The sequence below is a fragment of the Nesoenas mayeri genome (assembly GCF_963082525.1).
Source record: "Nesoenas mayeri genome assembly, chromosome: 1".
In the NCBI taxonomy this organism is placed as follows: Eukaryota; Metazoa; Chordata; class Aves; order Columbiformes; family Columbidae; genus Nesoenas; species Nesoenas mayeri.
Genome location: NC_137541.1, coordinates 102,219,961 through 102,242,656, shown reverse-complemented (window position 1 = coordinate 102,242,656; position 22,696 = coordinate 102,219,961). Strand labels below are relative to the sequence as shown.

Sequence of the window (22,696 nt, the reverse complement as noted above, 5' to 3'; positions counted from 1 at the left end):
GACTCGTAAGTTATCTTCAAAACCCAAAGGTCACCTATCCTCATGGTACAACGCCACAACTCTCCAAATCCAAGAACCTTCCTGATGCCACAGAACTGTGGAAGCTCACACTGCATTGTTCCCCATCCCGGGCACACGATGACATTACAGCTTATGACTGGCAGATGACTTACATTGCCCGCTTAACCTGAACTGCAAAAGAAGCATTCATCAACAGACTTATGTTGTTGGTATCAAGTGCTACACAGGAAGGGTGAGTCTAGTACAGGTGGCTAACAGGAGCCTTTTCTACTGTACGTGCTTTGGGTATTTAAGATATATAAAGGGAATTAAGTGTAAGAATCTAAATGGTGGGGGGCAGAAACCCAAAATATGCTTCTGAATGAAAAGAATAAATTGATTCATTACAAAAATGAGTTCTGCATGTTTTCGAGAAGCTCTCCTTTAGAAGCTGGCTCAGCTGTCCCAGGGAGGCAGCTGGGTGAGCTCAGGAAGAGCTCTGCTCCGTGCCATGCACCTTCCACAGAATGCCCGTAGCCACACAACACCACCACCTACCACCACGGGGGTGGAAATGTCTATTGCCATAATGGCACTTGAGTATTTTCTACCCAAATGGGCAAGTGCATCTCTCTATTTCCTTCTGGCTCTGTCACCTCAAGGGTGTATGTGCTCATGACTGAAATGTAAAGGCTAAGTTAACACTAAACTGGGGAAATCAGCCTTCTCTCCCCAGTCTGGACACCCACAGATCCCACAGCAATAACACAACAGGATATTCTAACAATCTAGAGACAGGTAACAGTAATGTAAACTCTTACATGCAAGTTAAACTATGGAGAGCTATATATACACATACACGCACATGTTAATAGGAGCCTGCCAGTGTAGTTAATGAGCGATTACCAAAATGAATCATTACATATAGATGCCTATCAGAAGGATAACATTTTTTGGTTGCCATAAAAAACAACCCCAAACCACTTCCTTCATTTGCCCCACGCTCAGGATTTTACTCGATCTGGACAGAGCAGTAGAATGATCTGATTGAATGTTAAATCTCAGTAAATGAAAGTCACTTCGATCAACTCAGCATGTCTGATTTTTATCTGTCCAGTTTATTGAGAACACTTCAGGCCAAGTCAAACAGTGCCCCAAGACGCTCCAACTTTAAAATCCCAGACTAGATAAGCTTTGCAAAAATGCATTAGCCAACATTTGAAAAATGCATCGTTTGTTTAAGACCTGACCTCTGTGCGAAAGTTTCACCATAAAACATAAAAGCACAGTTATGTAAGAAACGTCTCCTGCACTAACTTACTGGCAAAAGAGAGCAAATGGAGTGGCTGTTTCTGATTTAGCTTAAATTCCTTCTCAAAAGCTACAAGCTACACTGGAAAAAGGCCTTCATACCTGAGTAAGACTCCTCCATAAGAGACCTCACCCTACAATAACAACAGCCCCCTCATAATTAAGGCCACAGTTTTGCAGTCCCTTTAAACTGATCTAAATGCAGATATTTTTCCAGAAGAGGCAGTTTCCTTCTTAGTGCGCTTTGTCTTCCTGCTCTCTCCATTGTGATAGCAGTAGGAATCGTACAGCCCCACAAGAAACTGGATCAAGGAACTGACCTGGCTCAAGCCAGATAATTATGTGGCTTCAAGCAACTGTGAAACAGTCTTTGCCTATGCCAAACCCCTGTTTATAGGCAGAGCCCTTGTCTTTATGCTACTTTTTCAGCTGTTAACTTTATGTGCTGAAACTATGTGTTCATTGTGTATTTGCCTGGCACTTGGCACAGCAGGATCCAAAAGCACTTCGGCAACAGTCTGCAAATAAAGAGTAGTATCTTTTAGCCAGTAGTTCTGCTTGAGACTACAATGGGATGCCACAAAGTTAGAACAGGATCACACAGGGTAAGATTTTTCAAAATTTAATCAAAGTTTGAGGTCTAATACCACATTTTAATTGATACTGATATGGTCAATGCAATCTAATAGATTCAGCTCACCCAGATGTAATCTCTACAAGCAAATCATGCATTGGTTTCACTGACTAGGTGATCAGTTTAGTCACCCAAACACAGGTGTCTTACACCATTTTAGAAACTTTAAAAATTAAAAGGCATCAGTTCGCCTAAGAGGTGGAAGCTGGAAGCCAAGTGAGACACTCTGGGCTATCTCAGGTCTCACCAGACACTTGTGTTTTGCCAACTGAACCAAGCCCAAGACCTGTATGGATTATAACTTGAGTCAGCACTTCACTCACACGCACACATCTTTCTTCTATCAGGTACCTAAATCCTCATCTGAGTCCCACATGCTTTTTCTTTCAGAGGCTCCAGGACCCCAAAGGTTTTGAAACCCTCAAACTGGTTTTACTATTGTAATGCCAAGGAGGCAGTGACACCAGAGCACCACAATTTTCACATCCAATACAAGGGCAATTATATTACCAGTGGTCCATTTTTCTGATGAGCACTGCATCTGAGCCAGTACAGCATGCACTACCCACCATGTAGTGACACATGGGAGCATAGTCGAATGACACCAAATGAGAACTTGGACTACAAAACTACTTAGAACCTTTAAAGACAAATGCATAGAATAAAGGATCCTCCAGAAAACAGATAATTTAATCACCATGATGACTGTACCATAATGGCCACTTCAGGAACAGGCACAGTCATAAGTCACTGCCAAGAAGTACACCTGCTCATTGCTTTGCTCTGAAGAGACAGATGATGGCAACCAGCATCACAGAAGCATAACTGAAGCAAACAGTCTTAAAACCGAAGCATGTGTTAAGACAAAAAGAATAATAAATGCTGAATAATGAGAGTGGGAAAGAGGAAAAAGGGAGAGGAAAAAGGGAGAGGAAAAAGGGAGAGGAAAAAGGGAGAGGAAAAAGGGAGAGGAAAAAGGGAGAGGAAAAAGGGAGAGGAAAAAGGGAGAGGAAAAAGGGAGAGGAAAAAGGGAGAGGAAAAAGGGAGAGGAAAAAGGGAGAGGAAAAAGGGAGAGGAAAAAGGGAGAGGAAAAAGGGAGAGGAAAAAGGGAGAGGAAAAAGGGAGAGGAAAAAGGGAGAGGAAAAAGGGAGAGGAAAAAGGGAGAGGAAAAAGGGAGAGGAAAAAGGGAGAGGAAAAAGGGAGAGGAAAAAGGGAGAGGAAAAAGGGAGAGGAGCCTTGATACACTTAAGAGGACAACTGAAAGTTGAAAACAAGCAGATATTTCACAAAGTATACCCCATGGCACAACATTGTTACCACATTGTTACTACAACCCATTTATCATGATATGAGTCTTAGTTTTCCAATTCTGCCTTAGAATGTGACTGTTAACATTATCTGTGCTTTGATGGCAGCTATCTGTTTAGTCTGTCACACTAAATACAGCCTAGTTGTTGCATCCAATGTGATAAAGCAAAATGTCACTCCAGCTTAACAACCCTTGCTTTATCACCTGGCTTTATCACAGAATGCAATATGATAACAGATGCTACTCGCCAGTCTGTCGATCTCTCCTGTCCTGCCTGCACAGCAACACATACAGCAATAGGGTTTCAGCTCACATTCTTTCCCCTTCTAAAATGTTACCTCTCTCCCCATGCAAATCATAAATTTGTAACAGACCCACTCTAATTCTGCAGTACATAAGCAAATATATGTTGATGGATGAAATGTAGGCCAGTCAGTCATGGGTAGCAGCACAATGCATAGGCCCACAATAAATATCAAATCTCATTAAAATTAAATTTCTTAAAACAGCATAGAGGCCTTTATGCAGAAGGGTGAAATCCTGTGGGAAAGAGCAGAGGGAGGGATGTTTTCTTTTCCTTAGTTCAGAAAATAAAAGCCCCTCCTCCATTCTACTGCACATCAAAAATCAATGATAAAAAAATAACCTTTACTGCTGTATTCTTACTTGCTTTATCTATTGCGTGCCTATCCTAGCACACAGGGGATTGCCTGCACGAAATTAAAATGACTTTACTCACTTAAGTCAACCAGATAATGTGTTCTGTACTTACACACTGAATTCAATCATCAGAATATCCCAACAGTATAACAAGAGCCATCATATTACACAAATGGCAACCACTGCAGAGACAAAAGACAATACTTTCCAATAGTGCTAATGAAGAATTCACAGTCACGGTAAAAAAAGCTCAAAGAAAAATGACTGTTTTATTAATTTACTAGAACAAAAAACAATCCTGCATTCCAGTTGCTGCTCCTTTGATTTTTTTTTTAACATCTAGACTTTTTTTTTCTCTGATATGCTGTTGCTATATTCTTGTTGCTGTTACTACCAAAACCAGCTGCTTGCAGCTGAACAAAAATTTGGTAACAAACGCTATAAAATGAAATACTGTGAATAATAGCTGGGTCACCTGGGTTTCTCTGGCAAACACCAATTCATCTCTAAAGGAAAAAAAACCCCACAATCCCAAACCAGTTATTTAAATTAATTATCATGCATATGCACCCACTTCAATAGCCATCTTTTCACTCAGAGCCACACTCACCGTTTGCTTCCAATAGTCACATCCACTCCTGTCACACTCCCAGCTAATATCTCCTGCTGCTATGGAAAAGCTCTCGGTGCGAGCCTGCGCTCCAGGGAACAGGCTGGCCAGGAAAATGACAGGATGCAAAAGCTCTCGCACCACCCCTGGCCGAGAGGAACCCCGAGCCTGGCACCCCGAGCCACAACAGCGGTACTGCAGCCCTCAGTCCAGAAAACAAAATATTTTTGAAAGGCACTGCCTTCTAATTCCAGTGTGCGTGATGCCAACTGTGAAAACAAAAGCTGCTAAAAACGGCGTGCGTGTGCGAGCACATGCACACAGAGCATCCTAGCTGGAATTAACTCATGTTTTCCCCCTGTTCTCCCAATCTATCAGCAAACAGAGCAGTCGGTTATGCTAAGCAAAATAAAATTCTGTACCAAGCATTGTATCCTTCCTAATTTGCTACTGGAGCTTCTGCTGACAGGGACAGAAGACACAGCCTGTACTCAAAGACACTGGAGAACAAAAGAAATACTATATGAATTAATCCTACAAATTTCTGTTCAGAACTGACAGAAAAAGGTAATTCAGGCACACGCCTCTAGCCATTTCTCTCACACTTTAACACTAAAGAGAAGACAATCTTACCAGGATTTACAGCTGTTTACCCATATTCACTGGATACGTGAGCTTTGCATCCTTGCAAATGTGGCAGTCAGTTTGAAAGCCTTGCAGAACTGAATCTGTCTCAACCTCTGCGTCTCATTTACTGTAACACAGAGGATTTTCAAAGCCATGCCTCACAACAGCTGGCTTGTTTTTGCCTGCTTCCTATGATTGACAAGTTCATACAAGCTCCGTCAACTTTAACCTTGATAAGTGAAGGCTTGGTCTGTATTGTATGTTACATCATCAGAAACTTCTGACCTCAGGGAAAAGATCTCAGAGACTTCAAAGCTCTTCCCTTCCCCCTCTCCCACCGCCTGGATTTGGTTATTAAAAAAAAAAAAAAGATTTAAAAAGTCCTTTAATTTTTTAAGGGGTTTTCCTTTCATTTGTGAAAATCACGATTGGCATTTCAGCAACAACAGTTCCACAAGTGTTAAATATTTAAAATTATTTTAAAAGATCAGCGTGCTACCAGGCTCCTTTCTGAACAATGTTCAAATAAGCAAGTCTTTAATTTTGGAGAAGAGTCTTGATCAACAGCCCTCCAGCTTGAATTTTTTTGCATGCATTGTGTGCACAGGCGCTGTCTCTTGCAGGAGATTCTGCAGGGAAGGAACAAAATGCTTTCATGCTGCATGAGCAAATTACCACCCCCACGCTCCATCTTTAGAAACCAAAGGCATCACGGCCTTCATCAGGGCAAAGCTCAAGCTCCTTTCAGTTCTTCTACAAGAACACATTAAAGACTTAATAGAGCAACTGTGGATAAGGCTTTAATATGTATTAAAAGATAATTCTAAAGGTGACCACTCTAAGAGCAAAATGTTACCTAAACTGCACGTAAAAATCACATACAGTGGTCAGATATTATGATACAGCACTGATATCCAGTTAATCCCCTCCCTTGAATGTTTTCTATCTCCCAAAGCTGTCTATTTGATTTCAAGACAGAATGACTTCAACAAAACTCACCTGTTTACCTAATACAACACAACTGGTTAATAGACTGTAGCAAGTCTGTTTGTTCCAGGCAGACAAATGGAAGTTGTAGCTGTTACTTTTTAGCACAAAGCTTTACTCACATTTATTGGCATAAACAGCCTCCTGCGTGACAGCAAATCACAATCCATGCTGCCTAAGGGCTTACAGCAGAAGGTGAAGATTTCACAGGCTAGCTTTTAGTGCCAGAACACTGTAAAGCCACTCCACACATTAGAAATATGTGAACTGCTGCACTGAGGAGACAAATCAGTCACCTAGTTCCAAAGACGCATTTCATCAAGTCACTTAGGGGAAAATAAAATCTACAATACATCAGCATATGATGCTTTTATGAGTTTAACCACTGGAGACTATATCTTAGACTACCTCTGATCTCCCTACTCAACTGTTACCATTAAAATAGCCACAAGAACACAGCTGGATTTCAAGAGGTGCAACAAAAACTTAAGTTTTTAGATAGTTTTCATTCTAATCCTCTTCCACGGAACGCAGTAAAACCAAACCAGAACACAATAAAGAACCCAAGCTTACAAAGTTATCTCTGTTTCTCTCTCTGTGAACTTTTTTTGCGTGCCATCCCTCTCACTTGCCCCCAATTTCAGTACCTTCAGAATCACAGCTCGGACTTCTTGTAGCTTCTTACACTTGGAAACACTTACTTTTGGGGGCAGGGGAGGAAACCTTCCGTAAGAAGCCACTGCCTTCCAACACTTCCTTTTATCAGACCACAGTGGCCTCACATACCCCTAGCCGTCACTGCAGGCACAGTGGAGAACAGATGTGCCAGCAGCAACTAAGCAAAAGAAACTTCACTCAGTAATAAGAAGCTGGAAGTAGAAAAAAGGGGATATGTGAGGTGGGGTAGCTACCTTCAAGTTTAGAAACAGGGCTCCAAAATTCACCGAGCAGAGGTAGAAGGAGAAGCCATACTTTCAAGGGCGTGGGGAATGAGCAAATTGGTTGGGGGAGAAGCGGCTACATTACTGTAGCGTAGTGTAAACCACGCTTTGGAGCCAGTCCAGCACCAGCTTAATGAGACCCAGCAGCTGCTGGTGAGCCAGAGCAGAGCATCGCACTGACCTGCGGGATGTGCGCCTAACAGCTGAGGGGCTCAGCACCATTGGGAGCCACCAGTGGGAGCGCAACGACAGGAACCTGCAAGGTTTGGCCCTCTCATCTAACCACAACCCATCCCACATCACAAAATAACGCATTTGGTATGCTCTGGAAGAACCACGTGTCTCCGAGCTCAAGCAATCAGAAAGTTTCAAAATGGACAACAAGAGGGAAAAGACTCCAAGTGGGACAATTCATCAGCTGACTCCTGTCTCGATCCTGACGTACGGGAAGAATCTGGTTCAAGACTGTGCTACTTGAAGAGCTACCCTGTGCCAGTGGCCATATGTATGTGGATTAATCATTCTTGAAAGATCAAGAATCCACATTGTGACATTCAATTTTGAAAAGGGCATTTACATACATGAGAGGAGTATTTTTAAAAGGAACACACCAGATGGTATAATGCTAAGAGATAACATAAGACAGAAGATACAATATATGAAACATGGAGAAGAGGCATAGCACCTACCAAAAACCCCAGAGGAGCACTCTTTTTCCTCCCCGCTCCCTCTATCCCCTCCAAAGGCTGGATAAAACAGTGATTAAAAGAACTCCAGAGAATTAAGTCTTACCCAAATGAGGAAGCTCCAAAATAGGGCCAAAAGTACAACAGTAAGAATACAAAGAAAATAAGGTCACAGAAGAAAATTAACATATATCTCTGTGAGTAAAGAACAGTCTATGAGGGAATTCTTCTGAGATGCTGTCCACCATTAAGTGGGTAGTCATGAGTTACCTGGACTATATGATAATCACCTGAAACTCCCCTAGGAAATCACTGAAATAGCAGCTGCGATGCGCAACTACCCATTCATCTGATGCTTGGGCAACTGCTTGAACAAAGTGACACATGCAGTGTCTGGGGATGGAAGGTGTGAGAGTGTTGAAGACAGAGAATGAGAGAAAACGAGCAAGAGTTAAAAAAATATTCATTATGAATCTGTAGAATTTCAGAACCATAAACTTAACATCTAAATTAAATCAACAGGTCAACCTGGTATTCTACGATTCTTTGAAATCACATGAAGAGATTTAGCAGCTGTACTAACAAGCATGTTAAAACAACAAAGAATCATTTGGGCTCATGCAGAAAAGCCACATCTCAGATGCATTACTGTTCTTAGGAAGAGACACTCCATACGAGGAAAACAATGATCCTGATGACTATATTGATTTTTAGAAGATCCTAATAAAACAATGTATGTATATATTTGTTCTCACCAGAGGCTCTTAAAAATTTGACCACCACTAGACAAAGTCCTCAGCTGCATCATTGCATGATTAACAGAACTGGTTATCTAGATGATTTACAAAAAGGGTGAAAAAGAAGGTGGCAACAGTTGCTGCCATGAGGTAATTATTCTGAGTAACAAAGACATAAGCCAAGGATATCCTAACATTGAGTGAATGGGCCATAAAACGGATGAAATTCAGATTTAATGAATGCAAAGTAATCCACAGGATAGCTTGTCCTATACCTCAGCAACATATACAATGATGTATAACTGATGTTATTAGTATGCAGGAAGGGAAAGCTGGATTTTGCAGGCTGTTCTATGAATGTATCATCTCTGTACTCCACAGCAGAAAAAACAAAAAGTCAAGATAAAGGAAACATCATGTTACTTAATGAATTCGTAGTGCACCCTAATTTTGTTGCAGTTCTCCCATTGCTCCAAAAGGAACATATGGGAACATGGAAAGACACAGAAAATCAGGCTGGGGAAAGCCATACAACAGCTTTCACAGAAGAGACACCCCACCCACTCCCCATAGAAGAGATGCTTTTCCTCACAACGCATTAGCACAAAAAGCTGTGCATGTCAAAAGCCAATGTGGGTCCAAAACCAGTTTGACACTTTTCTGAAAGAAAAATTTATCATGGGCTGCTCACCACAAATGCTTCAGTTTACAGGTTTTAGCTGCAGATCAGCAGCAGCTGGGCAAGAACACCCAGCAGCACAGCTCCCTGTCTGCCTTGGTTTTGTTTTCTCCCAGCATCTGCTACTGTTTAGTCAGAGAAAGGAAACCTGCTTCAGTAGAACTTCAGCCTACCCTAGCATGACTGTTCTTAAAAATCAACTTCCATCAACTTCGTTCATGTGTCTGTGATTCATGTGTCTCAAAGTGTGATATTTATTTAGCTGTTATTAGTCAGTCACACAGACCTGCACACTGGAAAGACACAGGTTCATGGCAATGAAACCTGTACTAATTAAAAGTATTTACAGAAATCTAAGGGAGAGGAAAGGTGGCAGGGGACTCTTAACACGTGAATAGATGCTGCTGGACTTTATCTTCTTTCTTGCCTCTATATGCATGAGAAGAGCCACAGAAGTGTTTTCACAGTTTCAGACAAAATATAAACTTTTAAAACAGCCCAAGACTGTACTGCATCATCCATTAGTCCGCCTGATATGCACAGTAACATCATTGGCAAAAAAAGTGGTCCAATAGATGCCTATTTCCATATCTTAATGAAAAAATAAATGCTAATGTAAATAGAAAGGGCTTCAGCAGCTCAAGTTCTTGAAGTCTTTGTTAACATCTAAGAGCCTGTGAGGATGCAGGTTGGCTCTCCTGTGCTTCTTCCCGATGATGACAAATAACTGCACACAGCTTGCTGGGAAGGTAAAACTGTCATTTTTTTTTATTTCTAACTTCATGCAAGAAGGCATTTTCACATGTAAATTCATTATCATTAGGAATTCAGATATCTGAAGCATGACTTCAACCAAGCTGGCAGGTTCTGGGTGCATGAAAAACATGTTTTCTTCTCCCTTTAAATGAATCACTAATCTCCCTCAAGAAAGAGCATTTAAACCTTTATAACAGTCCTTATCATACTTAAAATTATTTTAAAGAGAGAACACTTCACTTTACCAGCTCTCGAATAAAATGAATCTAGAAATTGTTGGCACACTGCACATTAGACAAAGTAATCATGCACATTTTGCAATTTATTTCCTACAAAATACTTGTTAGGTCATTCTGTACTTAGCAAACTGATAGGAAATATTGCTTTCTTTTAGGAAGAATTTATGCGAAAACTGACAACCATTGTAGGTGAAATATATAGAAGAGAAATTAGAACTCTTCCATACCATAAAATATTGAAGTTTGTCAATACATGCATGAATTGTTTGCCAAAGTAATTTTTCACTGATTTGTAAGGAAGCAGTTGCCCAAGATTACACCACTTCTTCCTCAAGAGGAAAAGGTCAGAAGGTGAAAATATTTTGCTTATATAGTTCTGGTAAGAACATTAAACTTCGGCATTTAGGTCAATTTAGGCATAAGGAATTACTATTTATTTGTTTTTTGTATGATAAAGGCTGTTCCTCCGTCTTCAAGAGCTGAGAGAAGAGCAACTAGTAAGGCATAAAAGACCTAAAAGAAACATCTTATGGTGTCTAATTAGAGTTGAGTCATGCTGTGGTCCCATACTTGACGCCTATTAAATGTTGAAAGATTTTCCATAACCTATACTCTCATAAATCCTTTTTCACTTTTTGAAATAATGTGATTTTCATAGACATTGCAGAAACAAATTAGTAGAGATCCAAGTCAAATGTTGTTAGAAAAGAAACAAGAACAATGGCTGTGAACACAGCTAGTAGGTGGCAATCTTAAGAACTACATCACAAAGCACTACTCTTCTGATGCACATTGACTTTTATGTGTTCTGTGTCATCCTGCAGGAAGCCACGGAATACAGGCCAGAGCACAAATTTCCATCTTCAACCTTTTGAAGGGGAAATGTCAGTTTATAAATTGTAGAGACATCTATAGGGAAGTTAATTATATAACCAGCGTATGTCATTCGACAAATACAGAAGGAGAGATGTTTAAAGAGTGACAGGTTCTACATCTGTAAAAAGCTTTTGTAACTAATTTGAAATGGAAAGAGTCATATCTTTAAGAACAAGAAGCATCAACTTTGGTTTTACAGATCATCCGACTTGCGTAACACTTTTAAAGTAGTCTGAAAGTTAAAAAACATATTTAAAATTGCATCAAGCCTCAGTATAAAAATATTCAGCTCACATAAGATGACTGTTTGCATGCCTGTAAGTTCATAATAAGACTGGCTTAGTTCTTCCATGAGAGATGATAATGGTTACTATGGACCACTGCTTTCTCTTCCTATAAAAATAATACTCCAAGCTATTAAATACTGCAATTCAGAAGAACATGTAGCTTTTCTAAAAAGGGAGATGAAACAACCTGAATTCATTGGAAGCACTTAGTAACCTCAGATGGGAAAAACACAGCCCAAAGATGAAAGGAGTTCACAAATTATCTTCATCAACTTTAAAAGAAATCCCAGCTTTCAGAAGTAATGTCAGTTTAGGTTTTGCGCCAAAAGAATTCTGAAGCAAAATGAACCAGAAGCAAAAAGCCCAGGAGAAAAAAAAAAAAACAAACACTTATCAAGCACATTTCGTTTGTTTTTAACCATTTGTTGTTATAATAGTCCAACCTTTTTTCATTCTATGCTCAGTGCATTAAAGAGACTCATGTTTCTCTTGAAAATAATCAGGAAAGCTGTAACAGTAAACTTTCAAAATTTATTTAAATTTGATTTGGTTTGTTTCTTTTTTTGGCACAGCAACTGTAGCAGGGGGGGAGGCCAGAGGTGGACTGTAGCACTGGACAGTCTCTCACCCACAGGAGGCACTGGGGACACCACAGCAGGGTTCCTGCATGTTCAACCCACACAAATGCCCAAGGGCTGCTCCTGTGCCCAGCATGGCCGCGCTGGCTTCGGCAGCACTAAGGCAATTGCAGCACGCAGATCTCAGCAGCACGAAATAAGGGCCATCAGCAACATAATCGAAACCCAAATTTTAAAAGGGAAGTGTTAAACATGACCACAAGGAAGACCTCAGGTTTGGTTAATATTCATGTTCTAGAATATGCCTCAGATTAGGTAGATTTGCTAGTCATCTGCAGATTGCTAGCTTTTAAAAATAGGAAACTAAATGCCTCTAGGTCAGCTCAAAAAACCCATAAAATCAATTCATGTCATGATGAGTCCAGCTCCTTTTGACAACAAGGATGCCTTGTTAAAAGAAGAGCGTATGGAAATACATATTCTTTCCCACAGGACACCTATTCATCATCATGCAGTGGTAGTTAACAACACAGGAATTAAATGTCCAAATGAGAGATTTTATTTAGTTGGTTTTTTAATATGGAAGACATGTAAGCCCTCTGCATAACACAAGTGCTGAGGGAAGGACTGCCAAAGAGACCATTTTACAAAACCTCCTGTAATGCAGTGAAATGGCCAAATACTACATCTGAAATAGTATGTCAAAATAGGCTGCAGCTTAACTGGTGCCCAGTCATGTGATTTTCATGGATCCCGTGATTATAAAGCAAGAATTGTGCTGCACAAACACAGCTAAAATGCTGGCGTAGGAGTATTATTCACACACTTTTGTGACGAGGGTTCAGCACTGGTGGATGGAAATCGTTTCACTTGTCCAGAGCTGCTGTCTGCCCACAGAGGCACGTCTGCACGCAGCTGATGGTGCTGCTGCCTCCCCCCCAGCCCCATCTCCCCTCCGCACCCCTGCGCACACGTTCACACCCTCACGGGCTATTCATTGTGAAATCCCTACAGTAGGTACAAAGGGCTACAAAGAATTAGAAAAATAGCAGATGGTCTGTCTCTTCAGCTGGGCAATAAGTAATGCAAAATACAACCAAATAAACCCACAATAAATATTAATGTTTAGAAGCTTTTACGGTTGCTACTGGAGTACGCGGTTGCTACAGTTCATATTTTCTCCTCTTGAGATATTAATACCACTTCAGAAACAAAGAAAGCCTGTAGAAATTATTTTTCTTATATGTATGTTACTCCTGTTTACCAAAACTGCAGCTACCAAACCTGGTCCTAGCAGTGTGTGCACAACCTCAGCTCAGCTACCACACACCACTTAAAGCAGCTGCGGTGTGAGCGGCGGCTGAAATCGCTGCTCACACTGCAACGGCTCTGGCACACTGCGGGGCAGGAGGGCACTCCCCTGTGTGCCAAATATTTAAGGACTTGAACTGCATCGTGCACACAGTCATACATTTGAAAAGGGTCTGACAATATCGTGTAGTTTAATTAAAACTGGAATTAACAGAGAAAAGCAGAGCTGATCAAATGGGAAAACAAGTTTTGGTGGCTTCTGTTCCTGTACTGCATTCTGGAAATGCACAAGTAGAGAAAAGTCCAATTTACAGCACTACTGTTCCAGTAGCATGCTCTCTTTGCCAAGGATAATAATGGAAAACTCTTTTGGGAAATCTCAAGCATTCCCTCCCCACTGCCCTCTTTCCCCCCCTTCACCAAACTCCTGTAACTGATATATATGAAAAAAATTCTGAATCGTTTCATGCACACTAATAAGAATCATCTGGCTCTGAACAAACTGTAATATACTCAACACTTGACATTTTCTTCAAACTTAGAGTCCCCATACGTTTCAGTCCCAACATTAGTTCTATCACGCACATTGAAGTATGTGGGGAGAAGAAGGAAAAGAAGGGAAAAGGGCATTGCAATAAGTCTGAAATCATCATGGCAAAACTTCCAGTTTGGATCAGGAAAAGATCAGATCAGAGTTGTCATAAGAAAACTCTTGAAGCCAGAAATTAAGAAATACTTACCTTACAGTGCAGTTCCTTTCATCCAGATTAACTTTAGAGAAAATAAACTCCCCATCTTCCTTTAAATCCTCTGCTTGCCTCCTTACTTCAACTGAGACTTCCTAAAAGTGGTTTATAGCACATGTAAGACATCAAGTCATCATGTTTCAGACTCACAAAAAATCTATGATTATGGAACCTCTTATTTGTGGGTTTGCCCTATTTGAATATACATGAAGTCAACAGCATAGCATGTCTTAAGCTTGTTTGGTTTTAAGCGGCACAGAATGCTGTGTGACCTCTTGCGCAGCCGACCTGGCTGTGCTCGAGTTACTGCTCTGCTGACCTACAGAAAGAGCTTAACATTTATACAAACCTTCACAACTTCCATTTGGCAAAGACAAAAACCCAAAATGAGGCAAAGAAGTTAGAGAAGAGTTGCTCACATTTTAGAAGAGGCAAGTACACACCAGCTTTTGAATCCCTGAGCGTGTACTTCAGTTTCTCAGTAAAACACACAACATCGCTGTTCCAGAATTTTATTATCTCACTATCTTCAAACAACCACACCCAAAGCATGGCTTTGCATTACAAACACTGAACCTACAGGAAATTTAATTGCACATTAGCACTGGAATCATCTGAATCACACATGTGAAACAACATCTTTATTTACTTCAGTCAGTTGTAAGCATCTTCAATGCACTTATCACCATATTTTCCAGGTGCCTAAACAGGTGTCTGCTTTTTGCCCCAGGAGGCCTATACTGAACTTAAAGGCACTGACTAATAAACCAGAAATGCATATATGGAATAGATTATGATTTTTCTGCTGGGTAGGCAATTATTTAGTAATTTAGTTAATTTAATTTTCAAAATAACTTCCAGGTGATTATTTCCAGTGCTTGGGATCTCTATTCTAGTAAATTACCTGCATAGTTGAGTCTGCATGTAGAGTTCGAAAATCATTTTTGCAAAACTTAGAGACACCAAGAGTTCACAACTTTTAGAGATGAACATTTTGGTTTCTTTTTCAGCTATTTTCGTTCTACTCCCTGTATATATATGTGGATGTGTATGTATGTATGCAATGTTTTTACCAACAGGGGAAAAAAAAAAAAAAAATAAAGGAAAAAATAATATATGACTGCATTGCCTCAATTATTTCCCTGCATAAGGTGAAGTTCAACACAGGTTGAACACACAATGAGGCCTTATATCAGGCAATCTTGCAGCAGTTTGAATAACATCTTTTAAACAGAGAACTTAAGAGACTTGGTTTCTCTGTTTACTTCCCCTGCCACCTGCCAACCATTCCCTGGCGCTGCTCAGTTAAAAATTAACTTCATATTTACTTGCAAGTTGAAGAGACATTTGGCATCTCCCTAAGGAATAAATTTATATATCTTAAATCAAGCAAACCAATGAACAATAAAACACTAAGCAGCTTCATTTGCTGCTGTAGTGTAGATTTAACATTAACAGGCATATTTTTAGTCTCTAAACTTTATTAGACAGAAGTTTTATCCTATGTAGCTTTTCCATCAAACGAGATCAGAAGAAAAGAGGAAATCCATGGAAAATGATTAGACCATTAACAGAATTGGACAAAAGTAGTTATTATTTCCCTTGGAACATTTTTCTTCATAGTTTCAGAGAACTGAAAGCCTTACAATAGGGAAGGCAGCCACACCAATGAAGAGATAACTCTGGGCAAAGATTGCTTTGATCCTCCTAATACCTCTACTGTAAAAAAGAGGATATTATCAAACCAAACAGGTTGTTTTCTTCCATCTGGCTACAACACACATGAAATTATATGATCCAATTGCTCTTTCCTACACTCAGTTCCTGTGCAATACCAATTTTGGTCTTCTTCGTTTTACTAATGAGAGCTACCTGTAACAATTATTCCCTTACTGACAAAAGGGAAACACCACACCACTTTGTATTCCTAAAGGGGCAATGTTCATAAAAATTAAGTCTTTCCCCTTCTACCACTCTCTTGCCCCCCTCGCCTTGGGCAATCTAAAGGATAATGAGAAAGACACTTGTACCTGTTTGTAGAAATCAGCAGAAGGGGATGATCTAGACCTCTCATGGGTGTACTGGGCTTTCTCATGCTGTTCGTGGCCTGCATCGAGGATATTATCTGCTGAATGGTACCTTCCTGAGCTCCTTGGCTCTATTGGCTTCCGCTGCTCCTTCCACGACGCCTGATACTCTGCAAAGGTTCCTAGGCGCTGCGGCTGCTCAGATTTCACAATCCTATCAGCAGCCTTATTGCTGCTACTGTAGTGGACGTTATCTTTCGAAGCATGTGCAGTTTCCAGTCCAAGAGAGGCTGCCCGACCTCTTCTCTCATACCATGACTCCTCTCCCTCTTGTGCACCATGAGCTTTCCTATCTGGCCTCTCAGGCTGCCCCTCAGCCAGACTGTGAGGAGCTGGTTTCTGTGCCAATTTCCTATAAGCAGACTTACTTGTTTCTTCAAAGAATTTCCACCTGTCTGCAAACGAGCCCAGGGCTTCTTCAGATGTATTTGGACGGCAATGAGCACGGCACTCGTCTTCTGACATCCCCACCTCATTAATCTTCTCCGGTTCAGAGTAAGACTTCAGTTTTTGCTCTGCTGTGAACCTCTTCCTGGCTCCGATGCGAGGAACGTGATGAGTGCCACTCCCTGTAGGGTTCGGTTTAGCTTGTGTAGCCTCGAGGAATCCAGACACATCTTCAGAAACCAAAGCCAATAACGAAGAGTTGTAACTACCAGTTTTCCGCTCAGGTGACCTGGGGACACATTCAGTGTGGCTGGGCTCCAGGTCCCGCCGTTTGAAGGACGTTGCCCTCAGAACCCTGGCCTGTGCTTCCTTGAGGTGGTCTTTGTAGCTGTTGGTAAAGTTGGTGTCTGGGGAGGCAGTGACATTTTCTGCAGAGTCTGGCTTCCAGGTCTCATTGCACTCCTCTGTTTCAGATGACCCTACTAACGTAGCAGTGCTTCTACTTTTCTGCAGCTTTGCTCTTCTCATTTGGATCTCATTTCTCAGGGTTGTTGCAAAACGATCACTCCTTCGTGCCTGTTTAGACAAGTGAGTGTCGAATGGGGCCTGTCGCTGCTCTGTTACCACTTCTGGGCCGTTGTCAGACTGTTTTTTACCTTCCTGAGCTAAAGAGTGCAACATTGGGGTCTTCTGAGGAGAAATCTTGCTACTCTCATCTTTACCCCACCTAAAATCTTTCTGAGCACACCTGTTTTCAGTGGTAAACACACAGCCCTTCACATACTCCTGTGGACCATACCTAGTTTCACTTTCCTCAGAGCTGCTCTCAAAGTTTTTCTTTTGTCCAGACTTTTCAATATGATTGGTTTTTTTAGCTTCTTCTGCTACAGCACACCTAGCATCCCCATGTCTGTCCATGGGGTAATGACTACTGTTGTCACATGCTTTCAGTGAAGATTCAACAGATTGTTGAGGTAGATAGTATTTTGTTTTTTGGACCATTGTGACAACTGTGGGATTTTCGTGAGGTCCAAGTGATGCATCAGTTCCCACTGCAGGTTTCCAGTTGTCATCCTTGAGTTGTAGTGGCTTTGAGCTTCCCTGAGCAGGCTGTTTTGCTGTCACGCAATAATAACGACTCTGTCCAGTGTTGTCCACTTTCTGTTCAGCAGCACTGTTCAAAGCAGAAGTGTTGAGCAGACTGGCTTGGTTTGGACTGTAGCCATGAAAATGATCTGTAGGTAACTCCTGAATGCCACTATACGCCAGATAATGTTGCTGATCTTTAGGCGTAGCTAAGAGTCTTGCATTGTGAAAAAAAGTGCTTTCATCACTGTACTGGTGCTGGTGGTGGCAACTGTAAGTGGGCTGCGCAAACCGAACGTCAGTGCTGGACAAGGACGACTGCAGTTTGTTCACCATTCCTGCGTTACTATTATACCTTTCACCAGTTGAAGAAAAAGTGTGTTCTGAACTGAGATCAGACTTATAATTGGAGCTGCTGACCCTCCTGTCACATGCTCTGGAGGGTCGCCGCTGCTGCTCCACAGTTTCCAAGTTCCAGTCACTTCTGGGCTGAGAGCGGTTCAGGGCTGTAAAGTGCTGCGTGCTGGCACCCTCTGAGTACGCAGGGCCATGGGCTTTCTCATGGCCTTTTGTAGCAGCAAAGCTGTCACTACGAAGAGGTGGAGGTGGGGGGGGAGGAGAAGATGACTTCTTTTTATCAGGAACATACCAGACAGGTCCAAAACTGGATCTTCCAGAGCTAGTGAGCTTGACATCAGGATGTTCCTCTATTCTAGGACTTCTGTTGTTCTCATATTGGATGGTAATTGGCAAATAGCTGGGTTTGTCCTCTAGTCCACTACTGTCATTCAAGAACTGGCCAGATTTGTTTCCATGCTTAATCGTCTCCCAGTGGCCTACTTTGTATAGCATGTTCTCTGTCGAAGAAGTGTCTGCATTGGATAGAGTGTGGTCAGGGGTGCTAGAACTTGTGGAGAAAGACCCGTAGGCTGAATCCCGTTTACTTTGGCTCCCTAGATGATCAATGCTACTATTAGACCTTGCTGAAGAAAGTCTTCCATACTGGGCTACTTGTGGAGTGTGGTCCCAGCTGTCCATACTTCCCAAAGAGCTGAATTGGTCAGAAGTGCGATGTAGACTTGACTGATCCCACGAGTTTGACAGGTCATGAGAAGAACAACTATGGTAGAAAGCAAACAAAAAGCCTCAGCATAAACATAGCAGTCAAAAAATGCCACAACATAATTATAAATATATAGCCACCAATTTTACTAACATTGATTAAGATCTACCTGCATAGCAGTTACCCAACAGAAACAATCTAATAAAATTGGAATTTTGAACACAAAATCAGGGGTTTACCTTTATACTCCGCCACTGATTCAAAGCTTGAAACTTTTGTAACTAACCCAACTTCCCTTTGTAAGTTCATCAATAAATAATACATATTTATCTCCTTGAATGCTCCCCTCTCCTTCTGCAAACTGTTGATTTTGCTGATTTTACTTTTAGACAACTTTAGTTTGAGCCTCATTAGCTCCCTCTTTCCCAGGACAAACTCCAACTTATTTTTCAACTTATTTTCCAGGTAACTCAATTCTTCTAGCTGTTCAACTCACATACTTCCCTGTTCATCTTTTGTAAGCTCACTCTGACCTTCTTGAACCCATAAGGTTATTCCTTTGTCCTGCTTATCCAAATCTGCCCATTCATGTAATATTTTCATTTCTAAACTAATGCTCACTAAAAACATTTGCTTCAAATGCTACCATTGTGGATCTGAGCCTTCACACACACCTTATCAGTGTGGTTTCAAACTACTCTCAGGTTGACACCCGTACAACATTCAATATCATTCAATTCCACCCAGTTTCAAAACACTGACAGGAAACCATCAGCAGGAGATGCCAGAGCAACATAAGCTCTGCATGGCCAAAACTAAACTTCTCACCTTCCTTCAAGAATCGTTACTGCCACCAGTTCCTCTCTGCCACTCTTTCTTCTAGAGAAATGTCATCTTCGATGATGTACTTGCTCTGGATCCCTTACCTAGGACACTATTTCAAAATCTTGCTGCTTCTGTTGTTTTCCTACCCTATCCGTTTTGTTCTGGTTTTTTTTTCTTTCATATCTTTCACAGCATACGCCCTCCTGTCAATCCAACACACTGATGCTGAAGACAAGCCTTTTCAATTATTCTCATCACATCTCCCTGTTTGAACTCCACTAGCAGCCTCTCTTGCTTTTATAAACCAAATTCAAATTCTTGCCCTCGCATGCAAAGCCCCTTGGTAGAAATCCCAGAATTACTCCACTCCCTGTAGCTATAATTATATGAAGCATCTATCAAATCTTATGCAGTAGAGAAACCTGTGAAAGCTAGCAATGCAATTTGATCAGTCCACATAAAAAATACAGAATGATATACATGTGGGGTTTTTTCCTTTCCCCCCGCACCCCATCAAAAATATTGGAATGGTCAACTAAACATTTCTTTGGAATTCAGTATTAACAAGAGAACTGCTTTCCCCCCTGACCCGTCTATTACTTATAGCCTTCATAACTTTTTTTATACAACCTGGTCAAAAGCAATTTATGTGAAATAAGAGAAAGTATACTTCATATTTATCTACCAGAAGTATTTTATTAACAATATACACTAGCATTGGCCTCATCTTGTGGGTGTTTTGTTCTTTCATTATTTTTGACATTTTAAAACATCTTGTGGAATACTTAAAAAGGTCTTAATTGTCTTCTTAGATAGATACTGTGGTTCATGTAAAAAAGATGTCTTGGTCATTATTTGGATCTCTTTTGTCAATGAAGAATGTAAGCCAGATATTGCTACGTATTGCTGGTACTTCCCCCCCCTCACCCCTGCCTTCAACACTAAAGAGATACTTGGCATTGACTGAAGTGCAGGAAAGCCTCAATTTACAAGTCTCATGTAGATCATCAGCTTAAGAGCGAAAGCCCCGCTAGAAAATGCCTAATGGAAACTCAGCAGATGCAGCAAAATCTTCAAAGACAGACAGGAAGTTTCTGATGGCGTGCTACTGCCAAGCCTGGCCTCCTGCGGTCCTTAACTGCACGGTGATCCTCCCATGAACCCTGACACGGACCAGAGTCCAAAAGCCACTTCTCTGCCTGAGGCTGGCATCCCAGGATACCCTTCTCTCAATAGCTGTTTTAGAGTGGATTCACAAACATTCACAAATGCATCTACACTGCTGGTTGAAGTCTGGCAGGTAAAGTTAGGGAATAATCTACAAACACCATCCTTGGCCACTTTGGCACCCCCCTCCTCAACCCTGGGGCATTAATTTCTGCTTCTGGGCCCTCCCAGAAATGACATCTCAGCAAATCAGATAACATGGGATTACAGACCCGATGTACCTGACTCTAACTGCCCCCAAACTCAGTTGAAGCAGCCTTCTCAAGGTATACTTGCCTCACACCTACACCTGTCAAGCCAGAACGAAGCAAAGGAGGTTGTTGGTTTGAACTGCACACCCAGGGGCACAAAAGAAAAAAAAAAAAAAAACAAAAAACATAAAAAGGTCTTCTATTACAGTATATCCTACTGGAAAAAAATGCAGGGTCTAAACTTTCACCAACTTAAGATAGTTCATATCCACACCTCCTGGAAAAATGTACTCATCCTCAGTCTAGGGTGGGCTAGGGAAAATGTCTGCATCTGTGCTGTTAAGGTTTGACTTCTGTGAAAAAGGCAGCAAAAGACTGACAGTGGGAAATTAAGGCACCAAAAGCTTACAAGGTCTAGCTCTCTAGCCTTGCACGAGAGGCACCTAGACCTGGTGCTAACCCACGATACCTTATAGTTTTTGAATGAAAGTCATATGATTAAAAAGGTACACATACAGTGGCTGTGGAGAAATGGGCTTCGGATCTACCCTCTCTCCCATCTACACTAGTACAGTCTCTTCTGGTCTTTCTATCTTCCTCTAGCTTCATGCACCTTCTCAAAGGTCCAAATTCAGTAGGCTGGAAAAAATTCTCATCAAAACAAAAACCAAAACAGCAACAAACCAAACCAAACAACCAACAAAACCCCCCCAAAACAAAAAACTCAACCCAACCAACCAACCAAGCCCCCACAAACCCAAAACAAACAAAAAACCCACAAAAAACTCCAAACCCAACAAAACAAAACAAAAAAATACAAACAAACCAACCCCACCAAAAATGAAACACTAAACCCCAGATAAATCAATGAATGAGATCTTAGCTTAATCTAGTATCTACCAAGGTAGTAAGGCCATTTTTCCAAGACTGTTTTGCCCAGCTGTACTCCAGGCCTCAAACACACAAAATCCAGGTATATCCTGCTCAAAACAGAGCAAAAGCTTCTCTCCCCTGATTGAACTCTCCATGATTTGCAAGTCATTTAGTTTTCACATTCACAGAGGGAATGCAGGTAGGCACATTCAGAAGAGATTTTAGGCTGTGAATACCAATCTCAGATGCTTAGCTCAAGGAAGGACAAGAAATTCCAGAAACAGCCCAAGCATGGGATCCTTGGGCTAGAAACATACCCTCCTGGGGCTATTTCTGTTATCTTCTTGCATACTGCTGCTTTCAGCTACTGATTGCTGTCCATCCCCTTCAGCTTGGTGCTTGACTTAGAGTGCATGGTGTTTCCTGGCTTTGTGAATTGCACTTCGAAAGTGGGGAATCTCCGAAGCTGCTCACCTTCTCTTTTTGCAGACCAGCAAGTCCAAAGGACCCTCCCTGCCCCCCTGCAACTGGGATCCTCAAAATACCCAAATCCTTGGGCTGTCAGTCGGGGAATGCTGGGCCTTCAAAGACAACTCTGCTTCTGAAATCATCTTAGGCAACAAACACCAGGACAGACAGATCTCCCAAATACATCACCTTCCAAGTGGGCAGCACAGGCAGCCAAGGGGATCAGGATGGCAGTGCCCTGGGAACCCTGGTATTAGACTGTACTAAAGCCACTAAATCTTTCAGGAGCATCTGAGAAAGCAAAATTTGCCCTTTTTGTTAATGTTGATGTCTACCAGTAGTTGTTGCTATTTCTGACATGTGAACGGAGAGGACTACTCTGTTCCCCTTTCCCATAATTTCCGCCCAAAGCCCATTTCAAACTGGCCTTGAACCAATTTTTTTGTTGTTTTTTTTTTTTTAAATAGTGATTCACCTAGCTCCTATCAAATCACACTTTGAGACATATGCCTTGT

The 22,696-nt window shown here is 41.4% G+C and overlaps 1 protein-coding gene across 1 annotated transcript in view; it reads right to left on the bottom strand.

Annotated features, from left to right (window-relative positions):
* SHROOM2 (shroom family member 2) overlaps positions 1–22,696 on the bottom strand; it is a gene marked incomplete at both ends in the record, with an annotated part of 122,178 nt that overhangs the window by 18,992 nt on the left and 80,490 nt on the right. The window contains 2 exons of the mRNA XM_080341983.1: positions 13,969–14,069; positions 16,005–18,654. Coding sequence (XP_080198109.1) covers positions 13,969–14,069; positions 16,005–18,654 — 2,751 coding nt within the window. The remainder of the gene's footprint in view (positions 1–13,968; positions 14,070–16,004; positions 18,655–22,696) is intronic.